The sequence below is a fragment of the Megalobrama amblycephala genome, linkage group LG12, assembly GCF_018812025.1.
Source record: "Megalobrama amblycephala isolate DHTTF-2021 linkage group LG12, ASM1881202v1, whole genome shotgun sequence".
Lineage (NCBI taxonomy): Eukaryota > Metazoa > Chordata > Actinopteri > Cypriniformes > Xenocyprididae > Megalobrama > Megalobrama amblycephala.
This window is the reverse complement of record NC_063055.1, coordinates 11895141-11911114: the sequence shown is the minus strand read 5'-3', so window position 1 is coordinate 11911114 and position 15974 is coordinate 11895141. Positions and strand designations below refer to the sequence as shown.

The 15974-nt window shown below is 37.5% G+C and overlaps 1 protein-coding gene across 4 annotated transcripts; it reads right to left on the bottom strand.

The window, feature by feature from the left end:
* Positions 1-310: 310 nt before the first annotated feature.
* erich3 (glutamate-rich 3) lies at positions 311-14319 on the bottom strand. Of its 4 annotated transcripts, none has more exons than XM_048208752.1 (14): positions 13981-14319; positions 13066-13159; positions 12693-12818; positions 12313-12384; positions 12065-12193; positions 10731-10898; positions 9084-9281; positions 8799-8976; positions 8387-8573; positions 7319-7530; positions 6377-6562; positions 5907-6290; positions 4533-4664; positions 311-4314 (listed from the first exon to the last, which is right to left on the bottom strand). In XM_048208752.1, the coding sequence occupies exons 1-14, from the start codon at positions 13998-14000 to the stop codon at positions 995-997; spliced, it is 5406 nt and encodes a 1801-aa protein (XP_048064709.1). In that variant the 5' UTR covers positions 14001-14319; the 3' UTR covers positions 311-994. The 4 variants fall into 4 exon arrangements, with proteins under 4 accessions (XP_048064709.1, XP_048064710.1, XP_048064711.1 ...); XM_048208753.1 differs by having other exon boundaries at positions 6386-6562; XM_048208754.1 differs by lacking the exon at positions 4533-4664 and having other exon boundaries at positions 13981-14317.
* Positions 14320-15974: the final 1655 nt, after the last annotated feature.

Here is a 15974-nt window from a genome sequence, read left to right as displayed (position 1 = left end):
AACTTTTGTACAATTTTTTTTTTATATTGTGTTTAGTGTTTTAATTTGTAATGTGTTTAAAGTAATGTCTGGTAAATCAGGACACACGTTTGTGTATTTCAGCATTTTATTCTAATTTCAAAAGCAATAAATAACCATTTTTCTGACAAATAAGCCAATGAGTGAAACAGGAGCTTGACAGGTTATTTAAACAGATCACAACTCATGTCACTTAACAACACAGGCACTATTAGAGCAATTTGGCCTTGATTCTGGGTTTGAAACATCTCAAGTTTTGATTCTAACTCTCATGGTCTGCATGATTACGAGCAATAATAAACAAGGAAAAAAACTAGGAAGAAAGAAGGTATCATAGCAATGTATGTGAACTGATGATGGATGATTAATCCAGTGTAAAATCATGAGAACACCATTAAACTAGTGCCAGAAATCAGCAAGGTGTTCATGTCATTCACATCACACTGTGCAACCGCAAATTAAAGTGTTCCAGATATTAATTAGGAACACGGAGGAAAGTGCAGGCATTGGGGTTTTAGTTAAATTCTTTTAGTTAAGGTATGCATGTCTGAAGTGTGTCGGTATACTGCTAGAGCAGCCTAACCAACTGGAGGGCTCCACATCATGAATAATTAAATTATTTGTGCTGTGTGCTTTCTACGGTGTCTATTTTCAGTGGGATGTTGATAGCTTCCCTACCAAGCACACAGGATTCACTATAGGTCTCTGATAAGGAAAAGGAAGTGCCATTATTTTAAACCCATCAATATGGGTTGAAGCAGGGGTGTCCAATCCTGCTCTCGGAGGGCAGATGCCCTGCAGAGTTTTGCTCAAACCTGCCCCAATACACTAGTCTGGAATTTTCTAGTAATCCTGAAGGCCTTGATTAACTGGTTCAAATGTGTTTAATTGGGGTTAGACCTAAATTCTGCAGGACAGTAGCCCTCCAGGAGTAGGACTGGACACCCCTGGGTTAGGTGAAGGATTTACTATTGTACTAATAACTGTTCTCCGTGTGAGCAGTCGTTAATCTCGGATAACCTGCGGGCCCAAAAAATCTTGAGTCATCCAATGAGAAAGTGCTTAAGGTCTCTGTGCTTAGAGTCTGTTTGAATTGGCCATCAATTACTTTTGTTCTCCTGTTTCCATTCACGTTCCTGCTTCCATCTGACTGTCTGGAATGGAAGTCTACACTTGCTGTGTCATCTTGGCTCCCATTTTCCGATTTATTGACAATTTTGAGGTCTGTAATTACTGTGATTGTCGGACTCTGTGGCTCGATATACTCTGACTGAGGTTCATGCTCAGTTTTCAAATTGTCTTCCAAACTCTCCAAGGTCTCTTTGTTACTTGCTTCCTCTGTTTGGGCTAAATGTTTGGTTTTATCAGTCATATTTTGCTGATTACATTGTTCAGACTCTTTTACATTCAGGTCGACATTTCTAGGTACATTCTGTTGTTCAGTTTCAGATGGGGCTCTGTCTTGAATGTCTTCAGATGTTGCTGTTGTCCCCATGTTTATGACGTCATCTGATGTCAAAGTTTCCTGTCTAGCAGTGTCTTTTTGATTGGTGTCTTCATTATTACTCTCTCTTGACCAGGAAGTGACCAAAGAACCTCTAGTATCTCCAGCCTTCTGGACTCTTTCATCTTTGGTTGAAGATTGTATGCTGTCTTTAGAGTGATTACTGTAAGCATCTGCTTCTACAGCCTCAACTTTAGTCTCTGTTTTCAAGCTTTCGACTACAGACTCTGTGTACTCATTCTGGTTGTTCCTTATGGGAGTTGCAGTTTCATCTCTACTCTTGAGTGTTTCATCAAGGCCCCCAATATCAGTACTTGGTGGTGTATCTGTAGCATGTAACACTTCACCATTTAGTCTCTCCTCGGTTTCTTCCGAGATTAAACCCTCTTCATCGAGGGGTTCGATGAACGTCTGAAAATACTTTGACTCTTGGTGTATGTTAATCCAGTTACTCACAAGATCCAAAGGTTGCGCTGTATCACTGTCCATCCCTTCAGGAGCATCTCTACTTCTCAGTTCATCGTCAGTACCCTTCAGTTCTGGTTCCTCTGCTGTAACTTTAGCTTCTGCTGAGACAATCTCACTTTCTGTATCCTTATTGACTATCATCTGTGTTATTTGAGGAGTTATGTTTTCTATGAATGTTGTTGCAGAGGTTTCTGATTCTTTGTCAGCCTCTTCTTTGTCATCCTCTTTGTCAGCTTTTTGGTTGTCACTGCCCTGGTCCTCATGTTCACTGCCCAACTGAGACTCTATTTCTGAGGGAATAACTTCAGCATTCAACTTGTTTTCCATCTCATGCTCTTTGCCATTATCGTTTTCTTCTTCTTTCACATCTTTATCAGTCTCTGGCTTTTCATTGTCATCCATAACTTCTTGAGCACTATCACCTGTCTCACCCTCTGATTTATCTTGCATTTCCTCTTGGAGATAATCTTCCACCTTCTCAGCCTCCTCACGACCAACGTCTTGTCCCTCTCCATTTTCAGCATCTATGTTACTATCTAGCAGGTCATTATTCACCTCGGCAGGTTCACCTAGTTCTTCCTTGGTACTGGCCTCTGTGTCATCCTTGGGCGCCCTGCTGGAACCCATTTCATTATGTTCTTCCTGTGAAACTGATTCCTCATTTTGGTCCTCAAAGATGTCTTCTAATTTTTGGGCTGTATTCTCTTTTCCATCTCCTGCCTCTAATGAATTCTCACTAATCTCGTTTATATCTGCCATCTCCTTCTCTGGCTCTTCTATCAACTTTTCACCTGTTTCTAACTTATTCTCATGCTTTTTGTCTTTTGCCTCATTATCTACATAATTTCCATCTGTTCCCTCTGCCATCTCATCCATCTTGTCCTCTTCTTCTTCCTCTTCCTGAGACCTATCTTCCATCTTTTCATCTTTCCCTTTATTGATTTCTCCTTCAATCTCAACCTCACTGTTCAGTTTCTCAGGCCCTTCTTCCTCGGCTCCATCACTAAGTATGTTTCTAACCTGTTCTCCATCTTCTGTTTCTTTTTGTTCATCATTCACACCATCATCCTCTTTTTCATTACCCTCTGCCCTCACATCTTGACTTTCCTGTGACTCATTTAGTCTATTTACAGCCTCACTAGATAGTTCTCCATCTTCACTTTCTTTATGGTCGTCATTCACACCATCCTTGTCTTTTTCTGTACTGTCCTTATTTTGTTTATCTTCTGCCTTTGATTCTTGGTCACCCTCTAACTCATATTCTTTCTCGCCAACTTGGATCTCTTCATTTGCAGGTTTCTCTGCCTCCACTACTCCCAAATCTTCACTTGAATCCTCAACCTTTGTGTCATATTTCTCTTCACTAGATTTTTCACCATCTTCCTCAATCTCAAACTCATTTTCTTTCTCGCCAACTTGGATTTCTTCATTCTCAGGTTTCTCTGCCTCCTCTATTTCCAAGTCTTCACTTGTATCCTCAACCTTTGTCTCATCTTTCGCTTCAATAGATTTTTCACCATCTTCCTCTTTACCCTCTAACTCATTTTCTTTCTCGCCAACTTGGATCTCTTCATTCCCAGGTTTCTCTGCCTCCTCTACTCCCAAATCTTCACTTGTATCCTCAACCTTTGTCTCATCTTTCTCTTCACTAGATTTTTCACCAACTTCCTCCTTACCAACAGAGCCCTCACCATCCACCTTGCCATCTGTCTTCTGTACCATTTCCCCAGTTGACCTATCATCCCCAGGCTCATCTGATAGGTCTTCTCTTTCATCTCTGTCTGGCTGTCCATCGCTCCTCCTCTCTATGTTCTGATCTGCGTCATCAGTGTCTCGCTCCCTCTGAGTGTCACCTGCACCTGTTTCTGTATCATTCTCTGTATGAGATACCAAATCCATCTCCTCCATCTCTGGAACCTCAGTGTCTGTATTTCCAGTGTCCAGCATTTCAGTATGTGTCTCTGGTTCCTGTACTAATGAGTCTTTCTCTTCCTCATTAGACTCTGTATTAACCTCTACATTTGTATTTTCCCCATCCTTATCTTTCTCCTGCATGTCCTCAGTCTCAGTTTTTACTTCCTCTCTTTCATCTGGTTGTTCAACTTCATTTGTCCTCTCACTTTGTTCTTCCTTCTGCATTTCTTCTATGTCTAAAGTTGCCTCCTGAGTCTCTCCTATTTCTTCTTCTGTGTGGACATGAGCCTCCTGTACTCTTTCCTCACATACAGACTTCTGTGTCTTGGCTTCACTTTTCTCTGGAACATCATCCTGTGTGTTTGATGGTTGTGGTGAAGTGAAACCCACCGCACTCTCCATTTCTGTTCCTGTAAAAGTGAGCATTTACAATTAAACCATTTCAGATTTATACATACTTACAAACACAAAACTTTGTGTTTTTGTCTGAGCACTGCAGGAACTACTCTGTTATGTGAAAAATGTATCTCTACTAGTGATATTTTGGAAATAAATAAATGAAAGAAAAGTAATTTGCTTTATATGATCTGTAGACTGCCCAATTAAAGAAGGCATCAACTTTTTTTACCTTGGCCATCCTGTTGGGTCTTCACAGAGGCCCCTTCATCTTCCTCTGTGCTTGTATCACTAAACTCTGGCTCTGAACTACATTGAGATTCCTTGAAAATGGCCTCAGCCAACTTCTCTTGCATTGACTTGGCTGTTTATAGTCACAGGGAATGATACAGACATATGACATCCATGGCAAAATAAATTAACTAAATGAATAACAGTCACATACTCAGTAGGATGAATTTAATTTTATATGTATTTAGAAATGAAACACAGAAGCAATGAAACACAAAAACAATTGCTCAAAGGTTTATTATTAAAAGCACAGCAAGCACATTTATTGGGAACACAGCATGCAGGGGAAAATCACTTAAATGCTTTCACACAGAACAGGTGTCCAAAAAAGGATCCATAACCATTTCTGATGGGAATACACATGGATTTTACACAACATTATCTCAAAGTGTACCAATTAGGCCAAACAGTGTATTTAATCATGTATAATAGAAAACACATCAAAAATGGTTATATGCACGTTTTAAATGGTTCAAACTTGTTGAAATCAGAAACTTAACACAAAATCACAAATAAAAAACACTGCTCTGTATTCTCAGTCATTAAACTGGCAAATCCTCAAGAGCCAACACATAATGCATACTACTGTTTATAGACGTGGTTGTTTTGCAGTGACTTGGCCAATTTTGAAATATAAGAAGAAAAAAGAAAAAAGTCTAAACCTTCTTGATGGATAGTTAAAGTCAAGACAGAGGTTTATACTGAGCAGTATGCTTACGGCAACACAAATAACATGCAATCAAAAACACATTTGATGCCACAGAGCAAACACAAAACCAATCAATGCAATGTTTGCAAGACCCTAGAGTTAAACAAACTGGGCTCTCAGGGGCCTTGACAATCACACAGAAGTATGTAACACATGTTCTGCTTTTAACACAATCAGAACTAAAGTCATTAGTGGGGTCATGTACTTGCAATAAAACATGCCATCATCTAAACTATCCTCACCTCAAGTAATGGTAAGTAAACTATTTTAGGCAATGTCATGTTTTCCAAAGTTACTAATTGGTTAAAGCTCAAGTGTGTAATTTCTGTGCTACTAGCAACACTAAACAAAAATGTAAAATAGATGACTCTGCTTATTAAGTTGGGATAGTGCAAAGTATTTTAACATCCAACAAATTACACTTCAGCTTTAATTAAAAATGCTGTGTGAAGTAACTAAACACTTTGTATATCTTGCAGCAATCAGTTTATTTGTGAATAAAAAAAACAGGCCCTCCAGTTCCGATGTTGAAAAAGCCAACATGCATAAACACAAAATGTCTGATGATGACAGGCACACAGCACTAGTTTTCATGCAGACACTCACCTCTCTCCGGCTCATTCTCTTGAGGCTTATCTTCAGGTTTGGCATCCTCCCCAGATTGCTCACCTTCAGTTCCCTCTTTCTTGTCTGTGTCTTCTGACATTTCCAGGTCGCTCTTCTCCATGCCATCCACTGGACTATCCTGTGTCCCAGAGTCTTCCGCTGCAGCTTGAGGTAATGTAATGTCGCTGGACTCTGTGACCTCTGTCTCCTCCGGTTTGGTCTCAGCTGTGGTGAGGTCTTCCTCTGCATGTAAGCTCTCCTCTGGAACATTAGCAGTGGTGACTTCTTTGGTGTCCTCCACAATTTCTCTTTCACTGTTGTCATTGTCACTGCTGGACAAGCTGGACGTTCGTCCAGATGAGACAGATGATGACCTTTTGACCTCTGAAGGAAGAAGACAAATAATCTCTGAGTCCGTGTTAGATGTTGACAAATATTGTTGGAAAAAGTGACCGTAAAGTAATACTAACTAGACATACTGGCGTCATCACTGTCAGAGTTGCTTTTCACTTTATTTATGTCTTCATTGATGTCATTTTCATCCCTGGTCTCAGGTTCTTTTTCTCCACCATTGGCAGCAGAAGATGGCTTTTCCTCTACTTCATCACCATCTTCAACTGGCCCTTCATCATCTGCCTCAAAGTCTTCCTCATAGTCTATATGAAAATATAGCAAAAATATGGTCTAAGCAATTCATTTAAAGATGCAATATAAAATAAAAACCTTCATGCAAAATTACTTCATATGTATTACACATATACTTTAACAGCATACAGTCGTGGTCAGAATTATTGACACCCTGGGTAAATATGATAAAAAAAAATTCACAAAAATCTATCCTTTCTTTGAAGTAAAAAAAAAAGTGGGGGGAAAACATCATTATGAAATAAATATTTTCTCTAATACACATTGGCCACAATTATTGATACCCCTAGAAATTCTAGGGTAAAATAAAAGTAAGAGTAAAATATCTGTGAAGGGTGACTAGGAACATGAAATTATCCAGCCATGACTTCCTGTTTCACAGGAATAAATATGAGTTAAAGCAAAGGCCAAATTCCCTTAATCATCCATCACAATGAGTAAAATCAAAGAATATAGTTCTGATGTGCAGCAAAAGATTGTTGAGCTTCACAAAATAGCTAAAGCATTGAAAATTCCCATTTCCACCAAGGCAATAATTATGCTGTTCCAATCAACTGGTGATGTAACAAATCTGTGGCTATATTGTCTTTATGCATGGTGACGAGGATAGTTTGAGTGTCCAAAGACTATCTGAGGATCACTGCTGGAGAATTGCAGAAATTAGTTGAGTCTTGAGGACAGAAAGATATATCAAACAGTACATACATCACTACAAGTTGTTTTCACAAATATATTTGTTGTTAAATGTGTTTTTTTGGAGTTTGTACCATCTTTGGTCTTTTTCTTCCCTGTTGTTTCTCCATCAGGCTCTGTCTCCATTTCCTGAGGTGTGTCAGGCTCTACGTTAGAACGTGTGTCTATATCTTCATCTACATATGTGGCCTCCTTAGCATCAGGGGATTTAGAGGTGGGCAGCTCCTCTTTCACTCTTTTTTGAGGTGGTGTGGGTTTTTTATCCAAGCCCATGGCAATAATACACCTGATGAATTACATCAAACACAACCATAATGCATCTTGATTAGTGATCAATATGGGTTTTTAAATGACCAAAACCAATAATGATAAATAAGGAGTGTGGTGGTCGACAAGATGCTACTTTTCAAAAGTTTGTGGTCAGTAAGATTTTTAAAATGTTTTTTAAAGAAGACTCTTATCCTCAACAAGGCTGCAGCTCAGCAAAAACAGTAATATTGTGAAATATCATTACAGTTTAAAATAACTTTTCTATTTTAATATATTTTAAAATCTAATTTATTCCTGTGATTACAAATCTGAATGATCAGCATCACTCATTACTCCAGTCTTCAGTGTCACATGACCCTTCAGAAATCATTCTGATATGCTTATTTGGTGCTCAAGAATTATTTCTTATTATCCATGTTGAAAACGATTGTGCTGCTTAATATTTTTGTGGATACATGTTTAATAAATTGTAAATTATAATTGTATTATTATAAATGTCTTTATTGTCACGTCCTTGCTGAATAAATATATTAATTTCTTTAAAAAAAATCGTACTGACCTCAAACTTTTGATTGGTGTAGAGTAAATATATATATATATATATATATATATATATATATATATATATATATATATATATATATATATACACATATATATGTGTGTGTGTGTGTGTGTGTGTGTGTGATATAAATGTGGTTTAGGTTTAAAGTTGGATTCTTCATAAAAATCTAAATATGTAAATACTATGTTAAATATGTTAAATACTTTTAGCTGTTTCTTCCTCTTCAAAACTGTATAAAAATTGAAAGTATTTTCTTCATTTTAACATTAAACACAAAAATATCATTATAGAAATGTATTATCATTACTTGTAGCAAGGAGAGGCTCCTTCCACACCACAAAATCCAAAGTGTCCATGTCTGCCCCCGAGCCGAGAGCCTTTCCTGTGTTTGAACTCACAGCAGGAGCTGAGCCTATCCACTTGCAAGCCATTCAGGAAGAATGTAAGACTAAATGGAAATCCTTGGTGACGTCTTGACACAAACTGGAACACTTCTACAAGTAAGGGTAATCAAAGAAAGTTCATTTTGATTTGCTTTTGATGAATGGATCTTAAAATCAAAGAAGAGAATCACATAATAAATGCATAATATATTCTAATATATGCAACACTGCCAGGTAAGAGCCACTCGTTATCAAAAGCCCCTGGATCAGTAGTGTAACTCAATGCATGGTGTCCTTAAGATATGAATTACAAAGCACAGGTGTACAGAGACCTACCTCCCTCGCTCAGCTTCCCTTTATAGACACACAGGTTCTCTCCTCCACAGTGCTGCTGGAAGACCTTGACCTCATCTCTGAGGTCCATCAAATCATGGGACAGGTGAACACTCTTCCCAAAGTACACCATGCTTACTGTCACTTTACTCTGGGCTGATGTCCTCTGGAGAGAAGACGGCTATAGACAGAGTAATAGCAGAATATATGTGAGCGAAGATTTATTTTAATGGCTATGTCAAAACTTCATGTCCCTGAATACTCAGTAAATATCTACAACATACTAACCTCTGTAGCAGCTGTTGGTGCTGTAGTGGGTCTTAACTTTCGACCCCTGAGTGTGCCGTTTGCTCTCGGCCCTCTCTCTTTTTTCTTTGTGAGGGGCGGCACAGGGGTCACATAGTTGTTAATGACAGGAAGACGGTAGGGCGAGACAGTGCTAGAGCAGTCTGTCATGGTCAAATGTCTCATGGCGTCTCTGTCCAGCTATAAAACAACCCAGAGAGACAAAAATGTTATTGCTGAGGTTGCTTGTTTATTGCCCTGGAGACCTAGTGGAGTTCTTATACAGTTTTTTAGGAGTTACATAGGAGAAATGAACAAACAAATGAGACAAGTGTTGATTTCAAGTGAAATTGTTTTAAAAAATAATGTGAATATCATAGATTCCTTCGATAATTTGGTCTTGGAAATGTATGAGAAATATTGATATTTAATATTAATATTCAATATTAGATTAAATTTTGATTTCATAGACTTTAGTATATATATATATATATATATATATATATATATATATATATATATATATATTTATTTATTTATTTATTATTATTATTTTTTTTTTCCCCCGAGGGAACGCCTCCCAAAACTTGTGCACGAGTGGAACACGAGTGTTTGTTTACCACCGGCATTCGCTGTGTCGTGTTAGTGGATTCATTATGTCGGACTCACTGCAGGTAACTCATAATCTGCAGTTGTTACTCCTGTCTCCTGACAAAAACATTGCATGCGGCGCCTGTGAAGTGTGGAAAGTTACTGGAGCGCGCAGGCGCGCACATCTCTCACAAGGAACGTCATGGCAGTGATTGACAAGCCAGAGGGCCAATCATCGCGTAAACGATTGGCTGATGTTTTTAAGGCCCTACCTCGTGCACAGATGATATTAATATTATTCCTTTCAGTGCACCTAATAAATGGTCTTTTATCAGTTAGTAAAGACAGTTTCAAGTAATATTGCAAAAATGTATAAAACAAATCCTCTTTAGCACCTTTAAAGACTCCTATCCTCAACAAGGCTGCATTTATTTGGTCGAAAATACAGTTGTGCTGATTAATAGTTTTGTGGATTTTTAAAAAAATAAATTATACATTATAAAACATGTCTTTACTGTCACTTTTGATCAATTTAATGTGTGCTTTCTGAATAAAAGTATTAATTTAATGATTTAAAGTATTAATTGAGTATTGATTTAATGTTTTAAAACTAATGTTAATATCATAGCTTTGATCATTTGGATAATTTCATGAGAAATATTTAAAATTAATAATTAATAAATAATATATATTCATAATATCTGACTTTTGATTTCACAGACTTTAGTATCTGCAAATCTGAGAACAATTTCAGACACTGTTGAGATCTTTTGGCGAGATACATGAGATTATTTTCCTCTAAAGATAAAAACTTTTGCTCACTGTTTATTCTTATTTCTCTCTAGAAGTAACAATAGAGATATTAAATACATCTAATTTGTGATTTTTCTTTCCTACAGGAACACACTCACAATGTCGGTCTTCGATACTTTAGGGGAGCTGTATGCAAATTAGTAATATTAGTTATCTGAACGTGATTTGCACTGTATTTGTAAGTATCGCATGATGAGGGCTTTTGTAAGCAAGCATGTTAGTACTAGGACCTCAGGATGGTCTCACCGCATAACTGAGGGGCTGATCGGTGTCGTTAGAGGAGTCCCGCTCCGGGGGTCTGTGTCGAGGGGAGGTTCTCTTCAGAGAGGCCGTGGCACTGTTACTGTTCAGGGGCTTGAGTCGAACAGGCCTCTGCATTTTCCCTGGAGCCGTGTTGGGCCTTGAGGAACTCGGCTATAGGAGTAAGACAACCCACTTACCAAATTTTAAATATGCTGAATAGACATGTCCTACTAATGTAACCCTTGTTATGCATTATATATATCAAAGAGGACCTATTATGCTTTTTCCATTTTCAGCTTTCTTTAGTGTGTAATGTTGCTGTTTAGGCATGAAAAATGTTCTAAAAAGTTCCAAAGGGAGTTATTCTCTATATCAGTAGGCACTGTTTCTGAACTTGAATCTTGATTGTAGTCTTGAGTTTTCTTCCGGGAATGTACACGTCACAATATTCCTCATATAAATAATTCCTGCCCAAGACTTTTAAAAAAAAGAAAGAAAGAAAGAAAGAAAGAAAGAAAAGGAATGGGGCATGGTTGAGTTGAATGTGTTGAATCTCGTGGTTATGGTAAGGGACATTTCCAAAACACTCTCGAAGTGGTTAACCAATCACAGCCGACCAATCAGAGCACACTTCACATTTTGAAAGGAGGGGCTTCATAGAGATAGGAACTAAACAGAGTGTTACTGACAGACTGGGAAAAGAGGTGCTGCAATAATGTAAAATATGTGATATATAATGTGTTTTTGAACATTCTAGCATGAAAAACTATTCTATAGATCCCAGAAACAAAATCAAGACTTTGTAAAAGGACATAATATTGCCTCTTTAATTATAAAAATATTCAAATTTAAGTAGAACTTGAACTAGTTAAACTTAGATCTTAACACATGGGTTTGAAAAAAGGTATCTAGAGAAACCAGAGCAAACAATTAAGCTCATGTGTCATCAATCTGCTGGAGCAGTAACTCTCCAGGCACCTAAAACATCAACAGGCAAGCATCCATGATGGGAACAAACCACACCACTTCATTTCACCTTCTGTTGAACATGTCAGAGCCTGATGAGCAAACAAATGATCTGAATCTACGATTCAGCGACCATTAGGACTAGCTAGGTAGGTAACTATCTAGAATAAACATAAAGCAGATATAAAATCCATAATATCTTTTTGCAGAAGTATCAGAATATGTATTAACAGCACATCACTAGGAGAAGAGTCATTTAAAGCGCACTTTATTGTGGGTGTTACCTGTTAATTGTATGGTATGTAAACTGAAAGGAAATGGTTAGTTTGTAAAGCTATTTCACCCATTATTAACTGATATGGGCCACTTACAGATTCTGTTGACTCAGAATGCTCTCCCTCCGGCCCAGAATGCCGTGCGTGTGAGATCTTTGGCCCCGTGGGTGGCCGAGGTGACAGCATTAGCACTGGTTCATCTTCATATCTTTTGGAGCGCTCAGCCTATATATATATAAAGCGCAAAAAGTTGAATCACAAAATGTACTTTATTACCACATCACCAAGGCCAGTTTGAGTTTAAAAATGATAAAATTGGTAAAAATGAAAAAATTGGTAAAAACCTTCATTTTGTGGATTCGTTCCCTCCGTGCAAATTCTTCGAGTTTTCTCTTGATCTCGGTTTGATGAAGACGCTGAATAAACAGTGGAAGGGTGAATTTTTTTCTGCTTTAGTACAGGATCTATTTACATATTTTGTATCCATTTTTATATATTACTTCATACATTTAATTATGTGAGTAGTACAAAGGTCTAGAACAGCGTACATCCCAATGTTTTTTGTTTTATGAACCTTTATACAATGAGATAAAAATACAGTATGTAGACTTCTATGTGAATGCGATATCTTACTTCAGCAGTACCCTTACTTTATGACACAACACAACGGTCTAGGCTAATAGAGCTTCTTATAATGCACCTGTGGACTGCATAATGCTCTCACCTCCATGTCTAGCACCTTGTGAAAGATGGCCTGAGCCAGACACTCTCTCACATGTCTCTGATGCGCTCGCTGGATCAGCTTGTGCCTGTACTCCTTATCGGGAACAATCCGTCCGCTCCGGGTGATCTGAAGCACATGCACCTGCATTTAATGACTGAAGCATCTGATCTTGTATAACATAAAAGTGCTTTCCTTTCATCTTTTAACAGGTAAAGAGATCATTATGAGAATGCTAATTACTTTAAATAACTTATATAACAGAGATTGAGTCATACGAGAGATGTTAGTTTGTAAATATTGTAACTATCAAATCTCTAGAGTTAATCCCAATGAATATACATAACATCATTATATTCTAGCTTGACTATCTTACCAGCCCAACTTTCTGAAGATGTCTTCGTATTCTCACATTGTTGAAGTATCCAGTCAGATGTTTGTCAGTTAAGCTATTGTAAGCTGAAAGAAGACTACATAGACAAAGTCATCATCAACAATGCATAAAAAAGTCTCTTAGATAGAAACCAGCCTAACCTGGCACATTAATACATTTATATAATAGCACATCCCAGGCATCATGGAGTTGTAATGCAAGGATGGGCCTGACCAGGCTGATGGAATGATTCAGTGATCCTCAAGGCCAGCAGTGCCAAGGATTTCAGCTTGAGGTGAACACTCTACAACTGTGTCAAGTGTAGTCTTGGAAATGCTCGACTTTTTGTCTGCCTGGCTTTTTCCGATACAGATTTGATTTCCCTGAGCGTTTGTAAAGAAGACAACACAACCTGTACACCAATCCTCAGGCCAAGTAGATACCATTACCGGTGTCTGGTTTCTATTGGAATTGAGTGTGGATGGATAGCACACTTAACCCATGGCCCCCCACTGAATTCATATCCCTCTCTAAAATTGTTCAGAAATAAAACATGATGTCTGTGCAAGACAGGCTAAACATATGGAATAAATCTAATTAGATTCAATCTAATTAATTGTGTCTTAATTATCATTTCAGACATATGTTTAGTATGACAGTTAGATGTGTTCAACAAATAAACAACATTCACTTAAGTCATGCATGAACAATATTGCCTGGAGTGGTTGATCTATTGCTGTTGTTTCATCTCCACAGTAACAAGAGCGTTTAGTCATATAGTGTCTTGCCAAAAAAATATCATTCATCATTATTATGCATACTGCTTGGTAATGCAAATAGCAGTCTAAGACAGGACAGCTAGATGGAGCATTTTACATTTCAGTCAACACTGCAAGTTTGTCTAGCTTAGTTACTCACCCTGGGTTCAGATGACTCATTTTGTCGGCGCGTAGTGATCTTTGATAAGAATCAAGCAATCAAGCGATAATATTAGAGCTTTCTTTAATCCAGAGGGCATTAAAACTATGTGTGCATCCCGCCTGCCCGGCTCTGAATACTCAACACCTTTCCTCGCGCGGAACTGATGACAGCCAGCGTTGCCATGGTGAATCACGTGACGATGCCAATAACTCTACGCATTCTTTTGTGCTTTGTTTATATGCGATATTCTAATACATAAATACGTTTATATTGATACGTCTTAAAGTCAAATTGACGTGAAAATATATCTGTAATGTCAATTAAAAAAAAAAAATACAGGGCTTATTACATTGAAATGGAAAAGTTGAATGGTGAAAAATCATTATGTCATGTATTGTGTAGCTATAAATGTAACATACTGCTTTTGTTAGATGTTATGGTTTTGTACATTTTTTATTAGACCTAAACGTGGGGATATTTAATGTAGGTCAGGTTACAATGAGCCTTAAGGCTGTACATTGATGCCCTCTAGTGTTTTCACTGGAGATTGTCTGTCCAAGTTTCTGAAGGAATCAACCAAAAAGAGAGAGAGAGAGAGATTCAGAATATTTCAATGCAGTGACATAATTTCCAACATTTTGACAAAAATTTTGTCTAAAATATGAGGTTTTGGGGGTGGGGTCCCCCTCACCCTCAGCTGAAATCGCGTTTCGGGGGTGTGGGGGGGTTAAAATCGCTGGCCCCCCAAGGCCGAGGGCCCCTAGAATCGTCACCACCTTTCGCCCCACTAGCGATGGCCCTGGTGGGGACCAAATGTCCCCACAGAGATAGTAATGTCATTTTTTGAACTTGTTGGGACTTTCTTTTTTTGTCTCCATGAGAAAAACAGCTTATAAATCATTCAGAATTATGCTTTTTGAAAAATGTACAAGGCAGAGATGCAAAAGGCAGACAGTTGTCTGGGATGGGTAGGTTTAGGGGTAGGGGATAGAATATACAGTTTGTACAATATAAAAATCATTATGTCTGTGGAAAATCCCCATAAAACATGGAATCTGTGTGTGTGTGTGTGTGTGTCGGATGGCATCTGTGGGATTGTCGTAGCGTTTGGGTGTGTAGTGGGTGGCACTGCAGCAAGTGCAATCAGTGTTAGATTGGACATTTATGCTGTGATTGTGGAGAAGGCAATCACTCCCTGATTAGGGCATTTTTCCACGACTCTCTGATTGGACAGACAGACACTGCAGTCCTGAAGAAATCACAACACCCCTTGACTCAAAACACGCAGGCTGAAGGCCTCATCGGAGCACACCGATGAGAATTTCTATTGGCACACTTTGTTAAAATTATATAAATAATAAAACTTAAACAATTAAATATGTAAAAAATTGTCACCGAAAACACCCAGCACCCAAAACATTACAGGCTGAGTGCCTCTCTCTCTCTTTCTCTCAAAAAAAGTAAAACTTACTGATTTAGTTTACAATTATATTTACAAATATATTTTTAGTTACAAATATATTTTTAAATCCTTTTTATTATTACAGTTTTCATCCTCTATTTAAATGCCTAAGTAAATAGATATCAGTCATTAAGCACAATTGCTGAAATTTGGTTAAAATTAATAAAAAGAGACCCCATAAACTTAAAAGTAGCTAGACCAAGTATTTGACTAAAGAACAGATCATCCTTATTAGCCCTTATTATTATTTAGTACAATAATCATAATAATAAATAGGAATTATAATATAAAAAATGTAGCTTAATATAATATAATATAATATAATATAATATAATATAATATAATACTAAGTATAATTATTATTTTACATTATTGTATTTTAAGTCATTAAGAAACCTGTTAACATAAACTAAGAACATTCTAATGTTATTTTAAAACTTTTTTAAAAACATTAAAAAAAAAGCCTGTTTTGCGGAATAACTGTCTGTCATCTGATGCATAAAGACTTTAAAATTACATGGCAGCTTAA

Excerpts from the sequence above, each read along its gene's own strand:
- erich3 (XM_048208752.1), bottom strand. The coding sequence starts at position 14,000 with ATGAGTCATCTGAACCCAGG. Across the intron at positions 12,819-13,065 it reads ATCTTCAGAAAGTTGGGCTG|ATCACCCGGAGCGGACGGAT; the intron begins GTAAGATAGTCA and ends CATGTGCTTCAG. Across the intron at positions 8,574-8,798 it reads AGGGAAGCTGAGCGAGGGAG|AAGTGTTCCAGTTTGTGTCA; the intron begins GTAGGTCTCTGT and ends CCTTACTTGTAG.